This window comes from Mobula hypostoma, chromosome 11 (genome assembly GCF_963921235.1).
Source record: "Mobula hypostoma chromosome 11, sMobHyp1.1, whole genome shotgun sequence".
Taxonomy (NCBI): Eukaryota; Metazoa; Chordata; class Chondrichthyes; order Myliobatiformes; family Myliobatidae; genus Mobula; species Mobula hypostoma.
The window spans coordinates 100,987,159-101,013,200 of NC_086107.1; the positions used below are offsets into that span (position 1 = coordinate 100,987,159).

General features: G+C 44.9%; 1 protein-coding gene across 12 annotated transcripts in view; it reads left to right on the top strand.

Annotated features, from left to right (window-relative positions):
* The window catches only part of triobpb (TRIO and F-actin binding protein b), a 305,286-nt gene that overhangs the window by 81,403 nt on the left and 197,841 nt on the right, over positions 1-26,042 (top strand). For 10 of the 12 annotated variants that reach the window (XM_063062679.1, XM_063062675.1, XM_063062672.1 and 7 more), the window contains exons 6-9: positions 11,462-11,597; positions 13,716-13,793; positions 19,728-19,808; positions 25,529-25,609. In XM_063062679.1, coding sequence (XP_062918749.1) covers positions 11,462-11,597; positions 13,716-13,793; positions 19,728-19,808; positions 25,529-25,609 — 376 coding nt within the window. The remainder of the gene's footprint in view (positions 1-11,461; positions 11,598-13,715; positions 13,794-19,727; positions 19,809-25,528; positions 25,610-26,042) is intronic. The other 2 variants (XM_063062678.1, XM_063062682.1) reach the window with 1 other exon arrangement.

Here is a 26,042-nt window from a genome sequence, read left to right on the forward strand (position 1 = left end):
TACCACTCACACTAGGAGTAGTTTAGAGCAGCCAGTTAACCTACAGAGCTACACACGCAAAATGCTGGAGGAATTCAGCAGGCCAGGCCACCTCTGTGGAAAAGAGTTGACAGTCGACGTTTCGGGCCGAGACCCTTCCTCAGGACCTGGAGAAGGACTCAGCCTGACGATGTCCTGATGGAGGATCTCAGCTCGAAACGTCGACTGTTTACTCTTTTCCATGGATGCTGCCTGGCCTGCTGAGCTCCTCCAGCATTTTGTGTGTGTTGCTCAGATTTCCAGCACCTGCAGATTTTCTCTTTGATTGTGAACCTACCAAGCTGCACATCTTTGGGATGTGGCAGGAAACGGAGAGAAACCCACAGAATTCAGAGAGTGGTGAGTGCATGGAATGGGCTGCCGGCAGCGGTGGTGGAGGCAGATATGATAGGGTCTTTTAAGAGATTTTTAGATAGGTACATGGAGCTTAGTAAAATAGAGGGCTATAGGTAAGCCTGGTAATTTCTAAGGTAGGGACATGTTCGGCACAATTCTGTGGGCCAAAGGGCCTGTATTGTGCTGTAGGTTTTCTCTGTTTCTATTAGAATCTACCTCACCGTAAGAGATAGGAGCAGATTAGGCCATTCAGCCCATCGAGTCTGCTCCACCATTTCATCATGGCCGATCCATTTCCTTCTCAGCCCCAATCTTCTGCCTTCTCCCTGTATCCCTTCCTGCCCTGACTAATCAAGTGGCCAAGTGGTTAAGGCGTCGGTCTAGTGAGCTGAAGGTCACTAGTTCAAGCCTTGTGTTGTGTCCTTGAGCAAGGCACTTAACCACACATTGCTGTGCGATGACACCAGTGCCAAGCTGTATGGGTCCTAGTGCCCTTACCTTGGGCAATATTGGTGGTGTGGAGACGGGAGACTTGCAGCATGGGCAACTGCCGGTCTTCCATACAACCTCGTCCAGGCCTCAGTCATCATCGAAAATCGATGGACAGCTGAAGAATCAGGAATCTATCAGCCTCTGCCTTTCATCTACCAGTGAGAGTAGTGGAGTGAATGTGACAAAGCTGGGGTGGATTCAAGGAAAAGGATGGATTCTGGGAGAGGAGGATTAAATATGAAATAGTGTCTGAAATACAAATACAAAATTGCTGAAACAGGCCAGGCAGCATCTGTGGAGAATTCAAAGTTCAAAGTAAATTTATTAAAGTATATATATGTTATCGTATACTATCTTAAGATTCATCTTCTTGTAGGCATTTACAGGAAAATAAAGATGTGCAATAGTGAAAAGTTTTGAAACTTAGGAAACTTATGTGCAATAGTGAAAAGTTATGAAAAGTTATACATAAACAAAGACTAACAAACAACTAATGTGCTTCAGAAGACAAATAGTACAAAGAAAAAATACTGAGAACATGTTGTAAAAGAGACTGTGAAAGTGAGTCTGTAGGTTGTAGAATCAGTTCAGAGTTGTGTCGATTGATGTTATCCACTTTGGTTCAGGAGCCTGACGGTTGTAGGGTAATAACTGTTCCTGAATCTGATTGTGTGGCTCCTGTATCTCCTGCCCAATGGTGGTAGTGGGGAGAGGGCATGACCTGGATGATTGGGGGTCCTTGATGATAGATGCTGCTTTCTTATAGAGTGCTTGATGTGAGAGAGAAGGAGAGCGGATGTTTCAGTTCAAAGATTTCTTTATCAGAGCAACAAGGGAAGGGAAGCAAAGGGAGAGAGGAGCAGGGATTTTCATGAGGTGGCACCAAGTCAAAAGTAATTGAAAAGCATAAGAACATTGAAAATGTTAAATGAAGTAGGAAATACTGGAAACACTCAACAGGTCAGGCAGCGTTCGTGGAGAGAGTAACAAAGCTAATATTTCAAGTCATTGACTTTCCCTGATAGGGGAAGCACTGCTTCATTGACGAAGCACTGCTGGGCACGTTATTCACTACTGTCCCAGACATTCAGGTCACTGACTCCTGTTCTCCCTCTACAGATCCTGCCTGACCTCCTGCAGCAGTTTTGTTTGTTCTTCTGCATGTGACGGTCTCTCCCTCCCTCTCGCTCGCTGCTCTCCAGGAAGGTCCTTGCATTCGAATGATCTCTCTGGAGAATGGGGCCGGAGCAAGGTTTAATTGCCACAGTTTGTAGACTTGGACTCTAATTCAGGTTTATAAAGTGTTCTAGTTCTGGTCACTCCGTTGCTTCTACTGGGTGGTTTTTGAATCGGGACAGACTGCAGATAATGAACACTGAGCTGAACTGAACTAAAATATGCCTTTGATTTTGTGTTTTATACTCAGTGTTTTCACTTGTTTTTTATGTTGCTTTTTGCACGTGGCAGGAGGGGGGAGTTGATGTTTTTTACGTTAAGTGGTTGATTCGTGGTTCTTTGTTTCGTGGCTGTCTGTGGAGAAGACGAATTTCAGGGCTGCTTTGATAATAAATGCACTTTGAATCTTGCAGATTTCCAGCATCTGCAATTTCGTTGTTTTTCAAATATAATTTTAAAAATGGTCATTGCACGCAGGAACTCCATCATTATAATCGTCCACTTTCTGAATAAGAGAAAACTACTCATTAATAGCGTTATAAACGGTCAGACTTAATGTTTGTTGTGAGTTTACTGTGCAATTAATGTACTGACGCAGCAACTTCACGACACTCATGTGGAGGTGAATTCACAATACTGCTTAGACGGTTTGTGATCGAGACAGGAAGAATTGGACTGGTTTGTTACTATTATAGGTAAAAAGCTTTTGCTTTAAACATAAGAAATAGGAGCAGGAGTCGGCCACCTGGCCCATTGAGCCTTCTCCGCCATTCAAATAGATCATGGTTGATCTGACCATGGACTTATCTCCAGCTACCTGCCTTTTCCCCGTAACCATTAATTCCCTACCTATGCAAAAATCTATCCAACCTTGTCAAAACTCTATCCAACTTTGCCTTGAGATAGTCTCCACTGGTTCATTGGGCAGAGAAATTCCACAGATTGTCCACTCTTTGGGAAAAGCGGTTCCTCCTCATCTCCGTCCTAAATTGACTCCCCCAAATCTTGAGGCCATGTCCCCTAGACAGACAGATTGTTGCATACATAGTTACATTGAGGTAGTGAAGAGAAACCTCCAAGAGGGTTACAACCTTGTCGTAGGGTTTGGAGGCTTGCCTGCCTCATGGACCCAGAGAGCTGTGTTGGCTGGAGTCAGGGCCTTGTGCTTTGGCTCTTGGTAGGGTCACCTAGGTGAAAGGATAGGGGCCAGAATAAGAGTGGTCCACTGGTCCTCCAGTCCTCCAGGTTTGGGGGTTCAGCTCCAGGCTAACAACCCTGACTGGTCAAAAAACAATTGTATGGAAACAGCAATGAAGATCCCTTGTATACAGACAGAGATGGAGGATATTCATTGCTGCCCTAAACACCAGTGGTGTAACGGGCAGTAAGTGAGTGAAAAGAAAAGCAGAATGCAGAATATAGTGTTACAGTTACAGAGAGAGTGCTGTGCAGGTAGACGGATTAAGTGGAAGGGGCCACAACGAGGTAGACTGGGAAATCGATAATTCATATTTTAGCGTATAACAGATGTATTCAAGAGTCAGATTGAAGCAGGACAGCTGCCTTTGAGTCTGAGCTGCACTTTCCATAGTTTCTTGCAACCTAGGAGGCTGTTCAGCCCTTCAAGTCCATGCCAGCTCTCAGAACATTCCATCATTGGTGTTGTCGAAGTTGTAACTTTTGCTCGCCCACATGCCCATTGAGTCTCCCGATTATTATTGTCACTGAGATACCGTGCTGAATAGGCCCTTCCAGACCCGTGAGCCGCGCCGCACAGCAATCCCCCAGTTTAATCTGAGCCTCATCATGGAACAACTTACAATGACCAGTTAACCTACCAACCGGTACGTCTTTGGACTGTGGGAGGAAACAGGAGCACCCAGAGGAAACCCACGCGGTCACGGGGGGAACGTACAGAATCCTTACAGGCCAGCGGCGGGAATTGAACCCGGGTCGCTGGTACTGTAAGGCGTTGAGCTAACCGCTGTGTTACCTTGCCACCAGTCCTCCTGCCACCCACTTACACCTGCAGATAACCTAAAGTAACCAACTGGTGTTTGAATGGTGGGAGGGAAGCAGAGCACGTGGTGGAGGGGAAGCCCAGACGGTCACAGTGACAGTGGCGCGACTGAACCAGTTTGTGAGTGCTGTGTGCCTCCAGCGCTGCCCGCTGCACTGTGGTGCTGACTAGAGGAAGAACAAGACACAGTCCCTGGGCCATCTCCCTGTACCCTCACGTCACTGACTGATTTACCCATCGATGACAAAGAGCTTCGATCACACCCGCCTTCTCCCCAACACATCTTGACTGTACTCCCGCACCACAAGCATGGCTGTTGATTTGAGAAGAAGGAGTTTAAAGTTCTGGGAGGGTCACAGGAACTTTTGCGAGGTTCTCCCTAAAAACCAGGGATTGATTGTACCATAATTTCCCGGAGCGTATTAAGAGTGTGGGATGGAAAAGACTAATTTGGAAAACCCCTGAAATGAAGCATTGGCTTCATTTTGCCCACATGTCCCAAGGTGCAGTGAGAAGCTTGTCGCCCATACAGATCAAAGCATTACAGGGGTGCACTGAGATAGAACAAGGTAAACACCCTCTCCAAGTTCACTCCATCTGGGCCTTTCAATATCCGGTAGGTTTCAATGAGATCCACCCTCATTCTTCTAAACTCCAGCGAGCACAGACCCAGAGCCATCAAATACTCATCATATATTAACCCTTTCATCCCCGGAATCATTCTTGTGAACCTCCCCTGGACCCTCTTAAATCTGTCTGCCTCTGTAGAAAGGTAAAACAACAACAATGCAGAATAAAGTGTTTAAAAACAGACTATCGATAAGATGCAGTGTGGATGCAAGGTCATAATGAAGTAGATTTTCAGGCTGAGAGTCCATCTTATCATACAAGGGGACCGTTCGAGAGTCTGATAAAGGCAGGATAGAAGCTGATGGTCCTTCAGCCTGGTGGTAGGTGCTTTCGGGCTTCTGTATCTTCTGCCCAACAGTAGGGGGAGAAGAGACAATGTCCCGGTGGGTGGGTCTTTGATTATGCTGGCTGTTTTACTGAGACAGAGATTGGGGGTTGGAGAGTGTGATTAGCCAGTGTTCTTTGTTGATACGTTAAGCTTCTCCTGCCCTTTAATGATTGTAGTCTGGGCTGCTCATTGGCTATGGTGTATAAACCGTGTCCCCATACTCTGATTACAAACAAGAGAAAATCTGCAGGTGCTGGAAATCCAAACAACATACACAAAATGCTGAAGGAACTCAGCAGGCCAGGCAGCATCTATGGAAAAAAGTACAATTGATTTCAGGGTCTCGGCTCGAAACATGGACTGTACTTTTTTCCAAAGATGCTGCCTGGCCTGCTGAGTTCCTCCAGCATCTTGCGTGTGTTCCCCATACGCTGACTGCCTTGTCCTCTGTGGTCTGTTCTTCATGGCAGAAAGACGGATGGCAGCAAGGAGCAGAGGCATCTCTTTGCAAACTGAATCTTTGTTGTCATGCTCCAAGAAGCGGCTGAAAGTGTGAAAGAAGGCACAGTAGGCCATGGACCAAGTGCTGGTATGCAGGTTGTCCCGGGGTTACAAACGTCCAACATAGGAACAAGTGTGGCGCGTGGCCAAGTGGTTAAGGCGCTAGACTAGCGATCTGAAGGTTGTGGGTTCGAGCCCCAGCCGAGGCAGTGTGTTGTGTCCTTGAGCAAGGCACTTAACCAAATACTGCTCCAGTCCACCCAGTTGAAAATGGGGACCGGCAAAAATGCTGGGGGTTAACCTCGCGATAGACTGGCGTCCTATCCGGGGGCGGGGGAGTCTCGTACTCTCAGTAGCTTTACGCCACAGAAACCGGCATAAGCACCAGCCTGATGAGCCTATAAGGCTCGGGACAGACTTTAACATAGGAACAGCTCCCATGATCTTGTTAAACTCAAAAGTCCAATGTACAGATTTTGTGAACAGCAGAACTAATTTCTTCTTCTGCAAAACAGAAAATGCTGGAGGAACTCTGAAGGTCAGGCAGCATCTAGAACGTAGAACGTTACAGCATAGTACAAACCCTACAGCTCACAATGCTGTGCTGACCTTTCAAGATACTGTAAGATTGATCTTTCAACCAACTCTAAAAAGAACAACTGCATTGGTGCTGCTTCATGCACCCGTGCTGAGCTCGTTAATTTAATCAATTTTGCCTCCAGCTTTCACCCTGCCCTTAAGTTCACTTGGCCATTTCTGACATATCTCCCCCTTTTTTGATCTCTCTGTCTCTGGGGACAAACTGTCTACCAATTGCTTTTATAAACCTACCAACTCTCACGGCTATCTCGACTATACTTTTTTCCATCCTGTCACCTGTAATAATAATGTCATTTCCCTTTTCTCGGTTCCTTTGTTTCCACCAAATCTATTCTCAGGATGAGGCTTTCCTTTCCAGAACACCAGAGATCTCTTCCTTCTTCAAAGAATGGGGTTTCCCTTCCTCCACCATTGATGCTGCCTGTACCCGCATCTGCCCTCACCCCATCTAGCCACCGTCCTAACAGGGGTAGAGTTCCTTTTGTCCTTACCTATCAACCCACGTGCTTCCGCATCCAAACACATCATCCTCTACAACTTCCACCATTTTCAATGGGTTCCTACCACCAATACATCTTACTCCTCCCCACCCCCAACTCTCTGCTTTCTGCAGGGAGTGTGCCCTCTGTGATTCCCTTGTCCATTCGACTTTCCCTACTCATCTCCCTCCTGGCACTTAGCCCTGCAAATGGAAAAAGTGCTACACCAGCCCATTCACCTCCTCCCTCGCCACCATTCAGGGCTCCAAACAGTCCTTCCAGGTGAGGCAGCACTTCACCTACAGACCTGTTGGGGTCGTCTACTGTATACAGTGCTCCTGACAAAGCCTGCTCTGCATTGGTGAGATCCGGAGAGATTGGGGGACCACTTCGCTCTATCCACGACAAGCAGGGTTTCCCGGTGGCCAAACGTTTTAATTCCAGTCCCCACTCCCATTCTGCCGTGTCAGTTCATGGCCTTCTCTACGGCCACAATGAGGCCATCCTCAGGTTGGAGGAGCAACACCTCATATTCCACCTGGGTGGCCTCCAACCTGGTGGCATGGACATCAACTTCTCTAACTTCCGGTAACTCTTTCCCTCCCCCTTCCCTCCTCTTCTATTCCCCGCTGTGGCTCCCTGCTTCCCTCTTCTTACCTGCCTAACACCTCTCTCTGATGTCCTCCCTCTCCTTTCTCCTGTGGTCTACTACCCTCTCCTACCAGATTCTCCAGCCCTTTGCCTTTTCCACCAATCACCTCCCAGCTCCTCACTTCATCCACCCAGCTGGCATCAGATACCATCTTTAGCTTGTGCTCCTTCCCCTCTTCCCACCACCTTATTCTGGATTCTGCCCCCTTCCTTTCCTGTGCTGATGAGGGCTGTTAGCCCAAAACGTCAACAGTTTATTCCTTTCCGTGGATGTTACCTGACCTGAGTTCCTCCTGCACTTTTGTATGTGTTACTCAGAATCAAACTAACCTTTCCTTCCCACATAACCCTCAATTTTTAAATCATCTATATGCCCATCTAAGTCCCCAATGTATCTGCCTCTATCATCTCTGCTGGCAGTGTGTGTTCCACCTACCCAGCACTCTGTGTAAAAAAAAAACTTGCCTCTGACATTCCTGTGTAAAACAACTTGGCTCTGATATCCTGACATCCCCTTACCTTTGAAATATCATTTTCCTCCATAGGTGCTGCCTGACCTGCCGAGCTTCTCCAGATTTCGTGTGTGTTGCTCAAGATTTCCAGCATCTGCAGAATCCCTCGTGTCTTAGCTTCCCCTCTCTACTTTTAGTGATTATTCTTTCTCCTCACTCTTACCTGTAGCCTTTCATTACAATGCCCATACGATTTGCCGTATCAAGTGACTCTTCTGTATTACCTGACAAAATTAACTTGAGACAGCTGTTAAAAAAAAGGGGAACCCATTCGTTACCTGAGGACAGACTGTAAATAGTCGGCGTAGAGCTGATGGGCCGAGTGGCCTGTTTCTGTGCTGGATGGCTCTGTGACTCTAATCCAGAACTGGACCCTGGACCCTTCCCTAAGGAAAACAGAAAACACACAGTGGCTACTCAGCTGTATCTGTGAAGATAGGTGAAGTATTAATGGTTCAGATCGATGAATTTTCATCAAGACCAGGAAAATTTAGAAGTTGCAGAGAAGAGGGCACAAAGAAATGTCTGTGATAGGGTGGGGACCAAGAGAGACTGAATGATTGAGGGTGAGCATCATTGCTGTGGTTGGGAGGAGACGTGTGAATAAGGACAGAGAAAGAGAAGGAACAAAAACCTGGGCTGAAACTGTGAGCTACAGACCACATCTGATACAAACCCTGTATCCAATGTTCCAGCATCCAAACTGACTTACTTAATGCGCGTTATACTACTGGCATTTTGGGCACCAAAAAAGCCTTCCATCTCTGATCGTCCTTGGCCAAAACCAATTTTGGTCTTGGCGGTGTTCAGGGCTTCCTTCGTCATGCCAGTAACCTCCTCTCGGTTTTCAGTCCTGTCAGTCATGCAAATCCTGAATGGAGTCTCAGAAATACCATCACACTCAGATGTAGAATGACTCTTCATTACTGTTTCCATAACAGTTTTTAACCTGATCTGGATTGTTAGCCGTAAGCTGAACCCCCAAAACCTGGAGGACTGGTGGACCACATTTAGTCTTGCCTCTACCCCTTGACCTTTGGCATGGGTGACCCTACCAAAGCACAAGGCCCTGACTCCAGCCATCATAGCTCCCTGGGTCGCTGAGACATGCAAGCCTCCAAACCCTATGACAAGGTTGTGGTCATCTTAGTCCAGCACCTGTAGTTCCCTGCTTATTAAATTCTTGTACCTTCTCAACCAGGGGAGGAAGGAGAAGATGACGAGACCCCAACACTTAGTCTAGCACCAACGGTTGCCATCGTAAAGATGTGTGTTTGAGGCCAGAATGGAAAGGATCCACGCTGGCAGCCATTTTGGTGGGTGGCGGTGGAGGCTGGGGTTGGGGTGGGGGTGGGGGAAGGTGATCACCTCTGCTGCACTGGACTGTGCTAGTCTACAGAGGTGGGCAGATGGGTTTCAGCACATCCTTGAATCTTTCTCTCTTTCTGTTTGGCAGTCTCCTCCCACTAGTGTTCAGTACAGAGTGTCTGCTGTAGAACATGATTAACCAATTAGAGCATTCTTGTGATCCCAGGACAAATCCTTTCCTTCCAGTTTAAGTATTTTCCTTTGATCATGTTTAATCAATTAGATCAAAAATTTATCTCTTTAAGCCTTAATTTGACCTTGTTGAAAACACATTGGAAATCCATGTAAACTACTCCATGGATACTCTTCTGAACACAACTCCCGATACTGCCACAAGTTTAATTAATTGCTTTTGACTTGGCCTTCACTTATCCATTAACATTGGTCTTTCTCTATCAGTTTAATTTCCCCAAGTGGGAATACAGTTAGTCTATAGCAACATCCTCCCAGTAGAAGCTAAACTAATGGGCCTAGACTTCCCCTGAGATCGGCAGTGGATGTGCCAACTGATAATTTCGTAACTGAGCCACTCCCGTACAGCCGGCTGTGTGGCCTTCGGCACAGTGGAACTCCGTCTCTCCGGCTTCGGTGCGGCCAGGTTGGGCTCCGGGTGAAGGTAGCCTTCGGCACTGTGGAACACTGACCCTCCGGCTTCAGCGCTGCCACGCAGGGGTCCGGGTGAAGTCCCCGGGGGCAGTGTGAGTGTTCAGCAGTCTCCAGATTCCAGGCTGGAAAGCCACCGTCTGAACCCGTGCCAGGGCCTGTTGAAGTGGTGAGTAACTGAGAGAAGGGCTAGTGCAGCTTTCTACTTAGTCACTGAATCATAGCGCACAGAAACAGGCCCTTCAGCCCACCATTTCCAAGGCAACCACCACGTACCCATCTATACAAATCTCAGTTGGCACGTGGCCTCTTTGCCTTAACGATTTCAGACCTTGTCTGGACACAGGCCCACCCCGGGTCACAGCATGGTCCCATTCCCGTGAGCTGTTTGTATGCGTGGGGATGTAAGCTGGCAGGGCTCTGTACTTTTTCCAGTGTGTGGGAGCCTCAGCCTCCAACCACCGTTCCGCAGGGAAAAAATCCCTTCGAAGCTTCTTACTCACACCCTTGCAGTGAGGAAAAGTTTCCTACTGTCCTAATGAAGGGCAAGACGCCGACGATGACTATGACTCTTGGTTGTGAAAAACTTTGCATGCCATTCATACAGATCATTTCAAACGTAAGTACATTGAGTTAGTACAAGGGAAAACAATAACAGGACATGACAGTTACAGAGAAAGTGCAGTGCAAATAGTTAAAGGCTCAGAATTTAGATTTCAAAGAGTACAATTATTGAAGGAAATAGACCTGCAGGGAGCTGCATGCAAAGAGTCACAGCGCTCTGACATCGTCTTTGGGTGTTTCAGAGGGCCTAGGATAATTGACGGGAATGTACGGGGAACAAAATGATGTTTGATGGGCTGGGCAGGTTATACTTATTGATTAATTGAGATACAGCGTGGAATAGGTCTGTTGTTGCGTGAATGAAGTCACTGGAGAAAAGTACTGGTAGATATGAAGCAGCGGGCGGCATGCGGAGAGGCTTTTCGAAAGGTCTGGCTGGCCGAACGTGGGGCTTGGTATTTTATGTGCTGAACATCAAAGGTCAATTCCATATTTACAATGCTTTCTTTGAAACTACACACAAACTTCACGCCACACGATTTGCACCCACACCACTGACATCAAGATGAATTTTAATCAGTTTTGTCCGGTCTGTGATACACAATTTTAGGAACCTATTGTTCATTTAAATTGAATCTACAATTTACATTCAGATTTGGAGATTGGTGGCTGAGGAGTCAATTGCTAAATGCGAATGTGCTGAACCCAAAAATCGCTCTAACAAGGCCCTGCTGGTCCTTCGAGGCACGCCACCCAGCACTCGCCCGATTTAACCCTAGCTTAAACATGGGACAATTTGCAATGACCAATTAACCTACCAGCTGGTACAGTATGGACTGTATGTGGTCACGGCGAGTGACGTACAAACTCCTTACAGGCAGCAGCGGGAATTGAACCTGGGTCGCCTGCACTGTAAACCGTTGTGCTAGCCACTATGCTACCGAGCCACCCTATGGGTGAAGGGTTTGTTTCAATGCTCCCGGAGTCTGTAAAGGAAAGGAGCATGAGGGGGAGGGCTAGCAGAGGAGGTAAGGATGAGCTGAATGGCCTCGCTTTCTGTTTGCGTTATCTAATGTAAATGGTAAGGAAACCCAATGGAGGATTTGTTTCCCCGTTAAACCCAGTGTCTCTGAGTGAGGTCACTTCAACTGTCTTGCAACAGGCCGGTTACTGAGGCATATCGTGACTTCATCCCTACCAACGTGGGTAGAGCACAAAGAGAATCTACGATATCCCATCGCCTCGAGGAAGAATCGAGCATGAGTAAGGTCTATCCCAGGAGATTTCAACAGAAAGAGGTTAGTGGCTGTTCCTGTTTTTTTTAATGTTTCAACGTTTATCTCCTTGATATTTTCTGAACAGCTGAGATGACAGACAATTCCTGACGTTGGTTAAGTTAAAAATCAATCTCCAAAAGTTATGGGTTTTGACTGCAAAGAGGGTGCATGAAAACCAGCAGAGGGAAGAAAAGAACTCCCAAAGGTATTCTATAAATACTTAAATGGAAAAGGGATTAAAAAAGGAAAGAGTAGTTTCTTCTGGAGGCAAACTATCAACCTGGGTATTGATATTGATTTATTATTGTCACGTTTACTGAAATGCAGTGAAATTCGTTTGCAACACACAAAATATGACTGTAAGATATAGAAACAGAATTAGGCCGTTTGGCCCATTGAGTCTGCTCCGCCATTTCATCATGGCTGATCCATTTTCCTCTCAGGCCCAATCGCGTGCCTTCTCCCCATACCCTTCCATGCTCTGACTAGTCAAGAACCCCATCAACCTTTGCTTCAAATATACCCAATGACTTGGGCCTCCACATCTGCCTGAGGCAATGAATTCCACAGATTCACCATTCTCTGGCTAATGAAATTCCTTCTCATCTCCGTTCTAAAAGGATGCCCCACTATTCTGAGGCTGTGTATGCTGGTGGAACTCAGCAGGTCAGGCAACATCTATGGAAGGGAATAAACAGTCGACGTTTTGGGCCGAGATCCTTAAACAGGACTTCCTACTGTAAATGTTGCCTGATCTGCTGAGTTCCTCCAGCACTTTGTGTGTTGCTCTGGATTTCATGCATCTGCAGAATCTCTTGTGTTTGCAGGAGTCTTTTGTCTGGGTGCCATCCAGACATCACTCCATCCATACGTACATTTTTAAAACATCAGAATTCAGTGTTATAGTTATAGAGAAAGAGCAGTGCAGGTAGACAGATAAAGTGCTGGGGTCTCAATGAGGTAGATTGGGAGATCAAGACTTCCATCTTTTAGTCTGTACAGTGGGATAGAAGCTGTCCTCGAGCCTGATGGTACGTGCTCTCGGGCTTTTATATCTTCTGGCCAGTGGCAGAGGGAAGAAGAGAGAATGGCCAGGGTGGGAGAATTTCTTGACTACGTTGCAGTGGAAGATGTGGACAGAGTGAATGAAAGGGAGGCCGGTTTGTGTAACGGACTGGGCTGCGTTCACAGTTCTCTGCAATTTCTTGCGGTTACGGGCAGAGCAGTTGTCCCAAGTGGAAGATAGGTCTGGCTCTCCACAAATACTTCCCATTTGTTTGCACAAATTAAGAAAATGATGAAGGCATTGCCATTGAGGAATAAACACTGGAATTGACTGACATGGAGAGAGAGAACAATGAAACAGTGAATTAGTCAGGCAACTTTAAAGTGAATAAATTACCAGTGCTGGGACGGGGAGGAAAAGATGCCCGACTAATGCACTATTTCATTATCCTCTCTCTATACCAGTCAATTCCAGTGCTTATTCCTTAATGACAATGCCTTTGTCATCTGGCACCAATACTGCCCAACACTCCTTGGTGCCAGACGTGGTGCTGGAGGGTATCTTTGTTAAAATGTTAAATAAAACTTTATGAAATTGCTCCCAATTCCCACCAGCAACCCGGCCACACAAAGGGTCGTATCAGTTGGCCAGAGGAAGTGGTTCAGGTCTGAGGAGTTCCTTGGACGCGTGGGGTTCATTTTAATCTAGGAGAGCAGTCTCTTGTGGGTGGAGGATGGTGGCCATGGCGACGAGGCCCAAGAATTCCCTGTGGGAGGATAATACATTTTTTGGATATGAGAGGGCACCTTCTGGCCAGCTGGCTCCTGGGTCAGAGAGTCTGGGATTCCCTGTGACCAGATGCTATTTTATTGTTCATTAATAGTTTTTGTCCACTTTATTTGGAGATTTATTTGGGGTCTAATTGTCAGACATAAATAGTTTAATGGATTCTTGGTAAGAAGCAAGGATTAAATTCTTCAGATCCAAATAGTTAAAATCAGGGCTGGCATCTGTGGGAGTTCCAACCACAATGTGGGCAGATGATTGAGAGTATTTCCAGGGAAATTAATATTGGGATAGTTTGAGGAAAAATAATGGAAGAAAAACGCTTAATGGATAATACTCCCTCTTAGACCGACCGGGAAGGCTCTCAGCGGACTTTCTCCAAAAGCAGAATGCGAGATGCTTCCACAGACACTAAGTACGACGTGGTAAGTGTGTAGATTGTTAATGTATCACAGTAAATGGATTTGGCATCCTTCAGGGCATTTACCACCGTTTGGGCAAGAAACCGATTTAATACTGGTTTCAGCGGGCAGTGTCAATGGAACAATGGCTTTGGTTTTACCACCTCAGGGGAATTACTAAACAGAATCTGACAGTGACTCAAATGAGGAGGCGTCCAAAAAGCCTTGTCAACAACAGAAGGTTTTAAGGAGGATAGAAAGGTTTAGGAAGAGATTTAAGGCCGATGTAGCATAAGGAGTGCCCAGGAAAAGTGAAAGCTGTTAAGCAGGTTTGGATAGCAGAGGCTGAAGGTGGTTTCAAGGGATAGGGATATATATTTTGCTCCAAGTATATGCCTTTAAGACCATGAGACTAGAAGACATAGGAGCAGAATTAGGCCATTCGGCCCTTTGAGTCTGCTCTGCCATTCCATCATGGCTGATTTATTTTCCCTCTTAACCCCATTCTCCTGCCTTCTCCCCGTAACCTTTGACGCCCTTACTAATCAAAAATCTATCAACCTCCCCTTTAAATATTCCCATTAATTTGGTCTCCACAGCCATCTATGGCAATGAATTCCACAGATTCACCACACTCTGGCTAAAGAACTTCCTCCTCATCTCTGTTTATCCTTCATCCTTCTATTCTGAGGCTGTGTCCTCTGATTCTAGACTCCCCCACTGTAGGAAACATCTTTGCCACATCCACTCTACCTGTGTCCTCTGGTTGTAGACTGCCCCACTATAGGAAACATTCTTTCCACGTCCACTCTATGTAGACCTTTCAATTTTCGATAGATTTCAATGAGAACCCACCCCCCCATTCTTCTAAACTCCAGCGAGTGTAGGTCCAAAGTCATCAATTGCTGCTCGTACATTAACCTTTCCATTCCTGGGTTTATTCTTGGTTTCCTGATCTGAGATGGCAGACACTATGTTTGAACAGAAAGATGGGTAGGATGAGGTCACACAGTCCCTCAATCCTTCTCCGCTATTTGATAAGGTCACCTCTGTGATTTGATTGCTAGGCAGTTGCAATCTTCTCCCACCTCATCCTCAGCTTTCCATGCGGATAACATCGGACATCTCCAGATTAGGCTTGGTTTGACTCTACCGGACCATTCTGCCCAAGATGTTGAGGTCTGCGTGTGACGATTGGGTTTGGCCACCATCCTGACACTCATGCCCGCTGGCATCATCGGTAAACTTGCAGGTTGTTTCCTAAAATCAGAATCAGGTTTATTATCACTGATATGTCATTAAATGTGTAGTTTTGCTGTAGCAGACCCGAGTAAGACATAAAAATGACTGAGTCACAAATAAATAAAAAGTTCGAAAGAGGAACAGCGAGGTAGTGTTTACGGGTCAACGGACTGTTCAGAAATCCAGTGACATTGGGGAAGAAGCTGTTCCTGAAATGTTGAATGTGGGTCGTCAGACTTCCGGGCTTCCACCCTGGTAAGAGCAATGAGAAGAGGGCACGTCCCGGATGGTGAGGGTCCTTAATGATGGATGCCACCTTCTCGAGGCACCGCCTTTGGAAGATTTCCTTGATGTTGGGGAGGGTTGTACCCGTGATGGAGCTAGCTGTGTCGTCGACCCTCTGCCCCCTCTTGCGATCCTGTGCATTGGAGCTTCCTTTCAATCAGAATGAGCCGCCAATCAGAACGCTCACAACCACCAATATGCAGGAATCTGCTAGACTTGGTGGCAAACCAAACCTCCTCAAGCTCCAAATGAAGCTGAGCTGCCAGCAGGGCTTCTTTGCGATTGCATCAGTACGTTGGGCACAGGACAGATCCTCTGAGATGTTGACGCCCAGGGACTTGAAGCTGCAGGCACTCTACATTTGGATCATTGTTTTAAGAGAAAGCAAGCAAACAGACCAACACTGATCCAAATCTGCCTCTGGGCATTTTGAACAGTGCTCAATGCAACTTGTACTCAAGAGCTTAATTCTTGCAATTTATAATTTTGAAATAGAGGTAAAATCAGAATCAGAATCAGGTTTAATATCACCAGCATATGTTGTGAAATTTATTAACTTTGCAGCAGCAGTACAATGCAATACTTGATAAATATAAAGGAAAAAACTATAGAGAAATAAATGAATTACTGTAAATATATATGTATATTAAATAGTTAAAACAAGTAGTGCAAAACAGAAATAAATAAAAAAGTGACACACACACACAAAATGCTGGAGGAACTTAGGAACTTTTGTGTGTGATGCTTGGATTTCCAGCATATGCAGATTTTCTTGTTTGTGAAATAAAAAAAGTAGTGAGGTAGTGTTCATGGGTTTAATGTCCATGTGGAAATCAGATGGCAGAGGGGAAGAAGCTGTTCCTGAATCACTGAGTGTGTGCCTTCAGGCTTTTGTATCTCCTTCCTGATGGTAACAATGAGAAGAGGGCATGTCCTGGGTGGTGGGGGTCCTTAATGATGGACGCCGCCTTTCTGAGGCATCGCTCCTAAAGATGTCTTGGATTCTACAGAGGCCAGTGCCCATGATGGAGCTGACTAATTTTTCAACTTCCTGCAACTTACTTCGATCCTTCGCGGTAGCCACCCCTCCCATACCAGACGGCGATGCAGCCGGTTAGAATGCTCTCCACTGTACATCTGTACAAGTTTTCGAGTGTGTTAGATGACAAACCAAATCCCCTCAAACTCCTAAATCTTACAAGAGTACTGAACAAGGCACAGTGAGGAGAAGCTTCCTTCAAGGAGGGCAGGATCTAGGTCGAAGATGAGTGCAGACAGTTAGATAACAGTGGCTCTGAACTGCAGCTGTATACCTTCAGCCCCAAACCTCTACATCTTTACTCTATATCCAAAATAAAGGCAGCTGACCTCCAGAATCAGCAGCCTTTTGGGGTGAGAATTCCAATTTTCCTGTACAATCTGCGAAGTGATTCAGTCCCAGATGTCAAAGGGCTTGTCCTGGATTTACCACATTTTGGAAGTTAATTCCTCCAACGAGTCCTTCTTTCGTTACGAGTTCTCAATTATGCCTTGCTTCTCCAGTACACCGTGTTTCAGTCCAGTCCATCCTCAGAGATTAACCCTTTCAGCCCTGATGTTATTCTGATGAATCTTCTTTCCATCCTTGGGAGACGAGGTACAGTGTAGAGAGGCAGCGGAGGACCTCAGAGGTTTTGCACCTCTAAAAGAGTGCTTTAAGGCTTTAAAATTCCAAGCCCATGAACCTGAAGTTTAATTGGCCTCCCTCCCTCCCATCTGCCTGTGTCAACCTGCAACTGAGTCATAAACATTAAAAGCTGAAGCATCTCTACATGATCCCTGGAGACAGACAGTAGGAAATCAGCAGAGGCTGGAGCGCACACAAAATGCTGGAGGAACTCAGCAGACGAGGCAGCATCTACGGAAAAAAGCAAACAGTCGACATTAGGTTCCTGGAGAAATTATTATAGCCTACCCGCCCCTCACCCCCGTGCCTGTTTCCTAATACCAGCCATCTCATAATCCCACTTCTAATTCCGTGCAATTCAAAGACTCACTTGTAGTTATCCTCAAGTTGTCTATATGCAACCTCACATACGCTTCTATCCACCACATTAAGGCAACCGACAAGTCTGAACTAATCTGGTTTGATCCTCCCTGTTTGCATTAGGAGCAACATTTTGCAGTGTGCCCATCTGACAAAGGGATGAAGAAATGTGGGATGTCGAGGGTAAGAAAGAAAGATGCGATGAATCAGTGTTGCTCGGATTTCCAGCATCTGCAGATCCTCTCTTGTTTGTCAATTAGTCCATCGCAGCTACTTAAAACAAAATGGAAATTGCTCTGAATGCTCAAATGGCCAGGCGGCATCTGTGGGGAACACAGAAGACTTGTTGTAAGAGGACGATCAGAATTAAAGAATTCTGTTTCACTCTCCACGCGCTGCTGTCCAATCAACTGAGTATAACCAGAGTTTCTCTTGCATCTCAGAATCCTGGTGTCTGCAGTATTTTGCTTTTGTGAAAGCTGATGAAGATATGCGAGCATCAAAGGGGGGTAGGGAAAGGGTAAAGAGTTCAATGGGCCTAAATCAATCCCTGGTTTTAACTGGTTCAGATTGATTTTATTACCAGTTCCTAAAGATCAATAGTTTAGTAATTAGGAGATCCCACTCAGTATGAATCCTATTCCCCCTGCAGCTGGATCCTTGTCTTCCTAACCGGAAGACCACAATTTGTGCGGATTAGAAATAACTTCTCCACCTCGCTGACAATCAATACTGACCCACCTCAGGGATGTGTGCTTAGCCCACTGCTCTACTCTCTCTACACTCTTGACTGTGTGGCTAGGCACAGCTCAAACACCATCTTTAAAATTAGCTGATGATACAACCATAGTTGGCAGAATCTCAGATGATGACGAAAAGGCGGACAGGAGTGAGAAATACCAGCTAGTCGAGTGCTGTCGCAGTAACAACCTTGCACTCAACGTCAGTAAGACCAATGAACTGATTGTGGACTTCAGAAAGGGTAAGATGAGGAAACACACACCAGTCCTCAGTGAGGGATCAGATGTGGAGAGAATGAGCAACTTCAAGTTCCTGGGTGTCAAAATCTCTCAGGATTTTACCTGGACCCAACATATCGATGCAGCTACAAAGGAGGCACAACAGTGACTATATTTCATTTGAAGCTTGAGGAGATTCACTTGCAAATTTCTGCAGATGTACTGTGGAGAGTGTTCAAAATGGCTACAAATCCATCTGGTTTGTTGGGTGGGGGGTGGTACTGCACGGGATCGAAGTAAGTTGTAGAAAGTTGTGAACTCAGTCAGCTCCATCATGGGCACTGGCCTCTGTATCTAGGACATCTTCAAGGAGCGATGTCTCAAAAAGGCAGTGTCCATCAGTAAGGGCCCCATCACCCAGAACATGCCCTCTTCTCATTGTTAACATCAGGAAGGAGGTACATAAGCCTGAAGGCGCACACTCAACGATTAACAATTCAGGAACAGCTTCTTCCCATCTGCCATCAGATCCGTCTCGGTTCACAAGACCCTGCAGCGGATAGTGAGGTCAGCTGAGAAGATCATCGGGGTCTTTCTTCCCGCCATTACAGACATTTACACTACACGCTGCACCTATAAAGCCAACAGCATTGTGAAGGAGCCCACGCACCCCTCATACAAACTCTTCTCCCTCCTGCCATCTGGCAAAAGGTACCGAAGCATTCAGGCTCTCACGACCAGACTGTTCAACAGTTTCTTCCCCCAAGCCATCAGACTTCTTAGTACCCAGAGACTAGACTGACATCTACATCATTTATTATTATATTGTAATTTGTCCCCTACTGTGCCTATTGTCTTGTTTATTATTTATTGTACTGCCCTGCACTGTTTTGTGCACTTTATGTAGTCCTGTAGTGTAGTGTAGCTTTTTGTGTTGTCTTACATAGTCTAGTGTAGCCTTGTGTTGTCTCAGTCTAGTGTAGTTTTGTGTTGTTTCATGTCACACCATGGTCCTGGAGGAATGTTGTTTCGTTTTTACTGTGTACTGTACCAGCAGTTTATGGCCGAAATGACTTGACTTGATTTCTGAATGGACGTTGAACCCATGAACATTACTTCACTACTTTTTTTATTTCTGTTTTGCACTACTTTTTAAATTTAACTATGTTTTATATACTTGCTGTAATTCATTTTTTCCTCTATTATTATGTGTTGCGTTGAACTGCTGCCACCAAGTTAACAAATTTCATGACATATGCCAGTGATATTAAACCTGATTCTGATTCTATTTTGTTTGACGCAGTTAATTAGCTAAAGCAGCGGGGGGAACCAGGTACTGTGTGCAGGAGACAATTGAAAAGGGTTGTAATATGGCTTGTGTGCCTTTAAATAGGTATACTGATTGTTACTTGCAATGCGTTCTTAAGGATGCATCATTTTTTACAGCCTGACAGAGGTGTCTCAAAACAGGCCTCCTCATTCTCAATGAAAATCAACCACCGATATCTAACACAGCAGCGTGATAAGGTAATTAATGTTGGTAATTATTATTTATTAGCTGTTAAACCTGGCATTGCTCTGGTTTTTATACTGGCAAACATGATGTTTCCATGCAACTATGTTCTATAAAACTTCATATAAGTGAAATAAAATCTGACTTAAATATATAATTATTCCTTGAATAATATATTTAGCGGATTCAAAATTTGTAGTTTAACTAAAGTTTCCTATAAAAAGGAAGATATACTAAAAAGTAAGTATGCTTACAAAATTCCCTTTAAGTGGGTACGTATATATACACAATGCCTAAATGCGTGGCCAAGTGGTTAAGGCGTTGGCCTAGTGATTTGAGGGTTGCTAGTTTGAGCCTTGGCTGAAGCTGTGTGTTGTGTCCTTGAGCAAGGCACTTAACCACACATTGCTCTGCGATGACACTGGTGCCAAGCTGTATGGGCCCTAATGCCCTTCCCTTGGACGACCTCGGTGGCGTGGAGAGGGGAGACTTGTAGCATGGGCAACTGCTGGTCTTCCATACAACCTTGCCCAGGCCTGCGCCCTGGAAACTTTCCAAGGCGCAAATCTATGGCCTCATGAGACTAACGGATGCCTATAAATGTATTCAATTGTAATGTTGAAATATTCCATTGCTTCGTAAACACTTCAGCTCAGTGTTTAACACGATCTTCCCTTGGAGGCTGGTGGGTAAACTGTCCTTGTTGGGACTCAACGCCCCTCTCCGTAATTTCTTGGCAGAAAGACCATAGTCAGTTGGAGTTGGCAGCAACACTTCAAGCTCCATCATGCTGAGCACTGCTGCCCTGGGGCTGTGTGTTCAGCTCACTTCTATTCACGCTGCTGACTCACGACTGTACTGCCAGATCCACCTCAAACTGCATCATCAGGTTCGCTGATGATACAACAGTGGCTGGCCCCACCGGCAACAGTGATGAGTCAGCAGACAGACAGGAGGTGGAGAGGCCTGTCAAATGGTGTGAGAACAACAACCTGAGTCTCAACGTGGACAAGACAGAAGAGATGATTGTGAACTCCAGGAAGGCACAGGCCAACTATTTTCCATTGCACATCAATGGCTCTGCTTTGGTGAGAGTGAAGAGCACAAAGTTCCTTGGTGTGCACATAACGGACCCTGGACCCACAACTCCTCCTCACTAGTCAAGAAGGCACCGCAGCATCTGCATTTTCTGAGGAGATCGAGGCGTGCAAGGCTCCCCACCCCCATTCTAACAACTTTCCACAGGAGCACCGTTGGGAGTGTCCAGTCCTGCTGGATCATTGTGTGGTACGGAAGCTGTGAAGCTTTGGATCACAAGACCCTACAGAGGATAGTGAAACCCGCCAAGAGGATCACTGGGGTTTCCCTCCCACTGTTTGTGGCATTTACCAGGAGCGTAGGGCCCAAAGCATTGTTGAAGATCCCTAACAACCACAATCTCTTTGACTCATTATCGTCAGGAAGGAGGTACAGGAATGTCAAGACTAGGATTACCAGACTGAGTAACATCTCCCTCCCTCAGGCTGTGAGACTATTGCATACCCTGTGACCACCAAGGTCTCATCGCCAGGATACCGAGCTATTTACCGTTTATTGTACTGTTTACCGTTTACCTCTGCTGCACACCACATGCACTTTGAATTATATTTTATTAACTTATCTGTGGTAATGTTGTTAACGTGCTGTGTGTGATACACGTTTTGTGGGTACGCTGTAGTCCAGAGGGACGCTGTTTCATTTGGTTGTAGATACGTACAGTCAGGTGACAATAAACTTGAACTTGAAAACACTGGACATTTTGTTTTTGAACCTGATTATTTTTATTTCTGACTCTGGAACAACCAACATAGAGCTGACCATGGGAAAAGCATTCCTTTCCAGATAAAGGTCACAGCTTTCAGTGGTCGTCCTTGGTCCACTGATGGTCACAACAAAACTAAGCTGAACAGGAAACTGAGTCAATTGTGTTGGAAAGGTCAATCAGGCGGGATAATTGGTATCTAAGACATTTTCCCGAACATTATAACTAACCCTTATTGTAGACTCAATTGTATGTGGTACCATTTTTGAAAACTTTTCCGAAAATTTGTATCTTTAGGTGCGCTGTTTGTCAATAAAGATGCAAGAGTTTTAGGAAGGACCTATAAGAAGTGGTATTTGAACCTACCCATTACTAAGGCACATTCCAGAATTTTCCTTTCCACTTTAAAGCAACCAGTGAGTGCAAGAAGTGGGCATTGATCCAATCAAAACTATTGGCTCAGAGAAATAGACAACATTTGGGTTATGAACAAAAGCAGATAGCTTCCAAATGCAATTATTTTTTTTTTTTGCTGCAGTTTTTCTGCTAAAGCTAGTTGGGAATGTACATTTCCTTCCACACTTTGAGCCTCTCCTGGTGCAGCCTTGGTAATACACTGCCTCTTCCACTGGAACCTTCCTCTTTCTCTGCAATGTCTCAGGGGGATTCTGTAGCTCAGTAAAACTTCTTAAAAATTGATGCAATGTCATAAAAACTGTACAAATGCAGTGTACCTCTCAGAACCAAGGTTAAACATGTACCTGTTTATTAAAAAAAAGATTTAAATTTTAGGTGATTTATTTCAATAAACAGAAATGCAAATTAATTTAGATGGTTGAAGGTAAGAGGATTGGCCAGAATTTTTAATTATTAATTTTCAATGGAAAAATTCAGGAGTTTTGGGACCCATAACTTCTAAACCAGGGTTCCCAATCAGGTGTCCACAGACCCCTTAGTTAATAGTAGGGGTCCGTGGCATAATCAAGGTTGGGAACCCTGTACTAAAGTATATTAAACTTCGCCACTCTTCACATGTCTTTAGGGTAAACCTCGTGTCCTAGATTCACAAGAAAAAAGTTATCCACTTTCATTTGGGGGAAATTAAAATATAGTTTCTTTTAATCGATGGGAAAATGCCTGTGATGGATTTAGAAAAACTAAGAGTGTGGTACACGCCCTTGTTCAAAACTTAACTTAGATACAAAATTTCAGGTCTCTTAAGTTGTTTCCTTACTGAGCAGGTCAAACAAATATTCTGCTTTGTTAAATATATTTAGCTGATGGGCATTCTCACTTGTTCTCTGTGCTCCTGCCACTGTAATTCTGAATCTTCTCAAAGCACCAGTTATTAATTTGCCTGTGTTGGCCCAGATGGAGACTGTTGGTGATCCGGGGTTGCCACAGCTGAATTTGACCCCTTCCTCTCCGGACAGTCACATTGATGCACAGGAAGAGGCTGTCTGACCCATGATGTCTGTGTTAGCTCTTTTAAGAGTTAATTCTTCCCTACACTCCCTGTATGACTGCAGTCTCCATAGTCATCCAGTTCTGAATCTGCCTCCGCCACTCACTGTATCCCCGTCACAAACTTGAACTTGAACGACCCAATGTAACTATAAAACCTTCTTCCACTGGACGTCTTCCCTCAAATTTGTGCCTTCTGCTAATGGGACTAGTTCTCCTTATAGCAGTGGAAACTCTTGGCAGTTTTAAGCAGCTCTGAATTTTTCCCTTAACCCTCTCTGACTTCAGGAAAACAATCCCACTTCCTGTGTAGAACATAAATCCTTCAATCCTGTTGCGACTCTAATAAGCCACCTACACTGTGCTCCCTACAGTGTGGCCCCCAGATGTGGCCACAATACTCCTGATGGTTTCTACAGGTTCAGCAATCCCCATGCCAATTTACAAAGCTAAGGTATCTGTAGATATCTTTTTAGTCATAGTCATACTTTATTGATCCCAGGGGAAATTGGTTTTCGTTACAGTTGCACCATAAATAATAAATAGTAATAGAACCATAAATAGTTAAATAGTACCATTTAAGCCATCCACCCAAGATATTTTGCCAATTTCATCAACTTCTAGGTCATTGTGTCCCTGGACACTCTTAAATTTGTAGTGTTTAGTTGAGTCGATGTACTTATTAAGTAGCTGAATGAAAACTCTAGATGATTCTGCCAGCCCTTTCGCTAATTCAGGAGAATTACAGTAACCCCATCACAACGGCTTAATCCTTATGTCATTGGTACACCTAGTGGCGTTCTTTTCCGAGCTGAGTCCCATTCTAAAGATATGCTTGTCACATATACATTATAACATCAAAACATACAGTGAAATGCATCATTTGCATCAATGGCCAAGGATGTGCTGTGGGCAGCCCACAAGTGTCACCCTGCTTCCAATGCCAATATAGCGTGCTCACAGCTCACTCACCCTAACCCGTATGACTTTGGAATGTGGGAGGACAATGGAGCACCCATATAACCATATAATCATATAACAATTACAGCACAGAAACAGGCCATCTCAGCCCTTCTAGTCCGTGCTGAATGCTTACTCTCACCTAGTCCCACCGACCTGCACTCAGCCCATAACCCTCCGTTCCTTTCCTGTCCATATATCGATCCAATTTAACTTTAAGTGACAACATCGAACCTGCCTCAACCACTTCTGCTGGAAGCTCGTTCCACACAGCTACCACTCTCTGAGTAAAGAAGTTCCCCCTCGTGTTACCCCTAAACTTTTGCTCCTTAACTCTCAACTCATGTCCTCTTGTTTGAATCTCCCCCACTCTCAATGGAAAAAGCTTATCCACGTCAACTCTATCAATCCCCCTCATAATTTTAAACACCTCTGTCAAGTCCTCCCTCAACCTTCTACGTTCCAAAGAATAAAGACCCAACTTGTACAACCTTTCTCTGTAACTTAGGTGCTGAAACCCAGGTAACATTCTAGTAAATCCTCTCTGTACTCTCTCTATTTTTATTGACATCTTTCCTATAATTCGGTGACCAGAACTGTACACAATACTCCAAATTTGGCCTCACCAATGCCTCGTACAATTTCAACATTACATCCCAACTCCTATACTCAATGCTCTGATTTATAAAGGCCAGCAAACCAAAAGCTTTAATCACCACCCTATCCACATGAGATTCCACCTTCAGGGAACTATGCACCATTATTCCTAGATCCCTCTGTTCTACTGCATTCCTCAATGCCCAACCATTTACCATGTATGATCTATTTTGATTAGTCCTACCAAAATGTAGCACCTCACATTTATCAGCATTAAACTCCATCTGCCATCTTTCAGTCCACTCTTCCAACTGGCCAAAATCTCTCTGCAAGCTTTGAAAACCTACTTCATTATCCAGAACGCCACCTATCTTAGTATCATCTGCATACTTACTAATCCAATTTACCACCCCATCATCCAGATCATTAATGTATATGACAGAGGAAACCCACACAGTCACGGGTCACATTTCAGTCTCTTGAGCACATAATTTGGGCTGCAACTTCTGTTGTGTTGTTCAGCATTGGAACTGCTGTCTAAACTTTCAGGCTGGATGTAAAAGAGCCCACAGCATTATTTCAAAAAGAAGCAATTGCCCCTGGTGTCCTGGTTAGTATCTATCTTTAGCCAATATCGTCAAAGCAGGTAATCTGGTCAGTAGCTCACTGCAATGTGCAGCACCTTACAATGAGCTCCTGTCTGTATTGACATCTCCTATGGCAGAACATCAATAGTACTTCATTGACAATAATGAAGTTTGAGGCTGTGAAAGTTATGATTCATTTATAATTCAAAGAAATTCTCTTTGCCGTTTTTTTTTGTTTCCCTATACATCATTCTAGTTGACTGAATACATTGCATATTTTCCGAAAACCTCATGCTGTTTTTTTTTCGAATTCTTCTGCTGTTAGGTGGATACAAGGGTTTACTCCCAAAAAGAAGAACTGACCATCTGCACTAAATGTTCCCGCTTTGCTTTGGAAGTTAACAAGGTTTGTTTGCCAGTGAGAAACATGAGGAAGGAGAGGGAGACCAGTGAGGACTTGGTACAGATGCGTTAACTGGTGTGGGATTGGGGTTGCCGATATTCCAGAATTTAACAGTTAAAATAGAATAGAATAGAATAGAACTTTATTGTTGTTGCTCAAGACAATGAGATTGTGATGCTACTCCAGTCCATGTAAAACAGACACTTACAACGTGGAAAGTCTTAATATATATTAAAAAATCCCCATATTTACACGCAACGTGACTTTGATAGTCCATGACACTCAAAGGCCATTGGCAAACCAGGGTGCAGCATTGTTCAGCTGCACAGTAGCCCTCAGGAAGAAGCTGATTTTCGGTCTTATTGTCTTGGCTAAGATGTTTCTGTATCTCCTACCGATGGCAGGAGATTGAACAGACAGTGTCTGGGATGGGAGG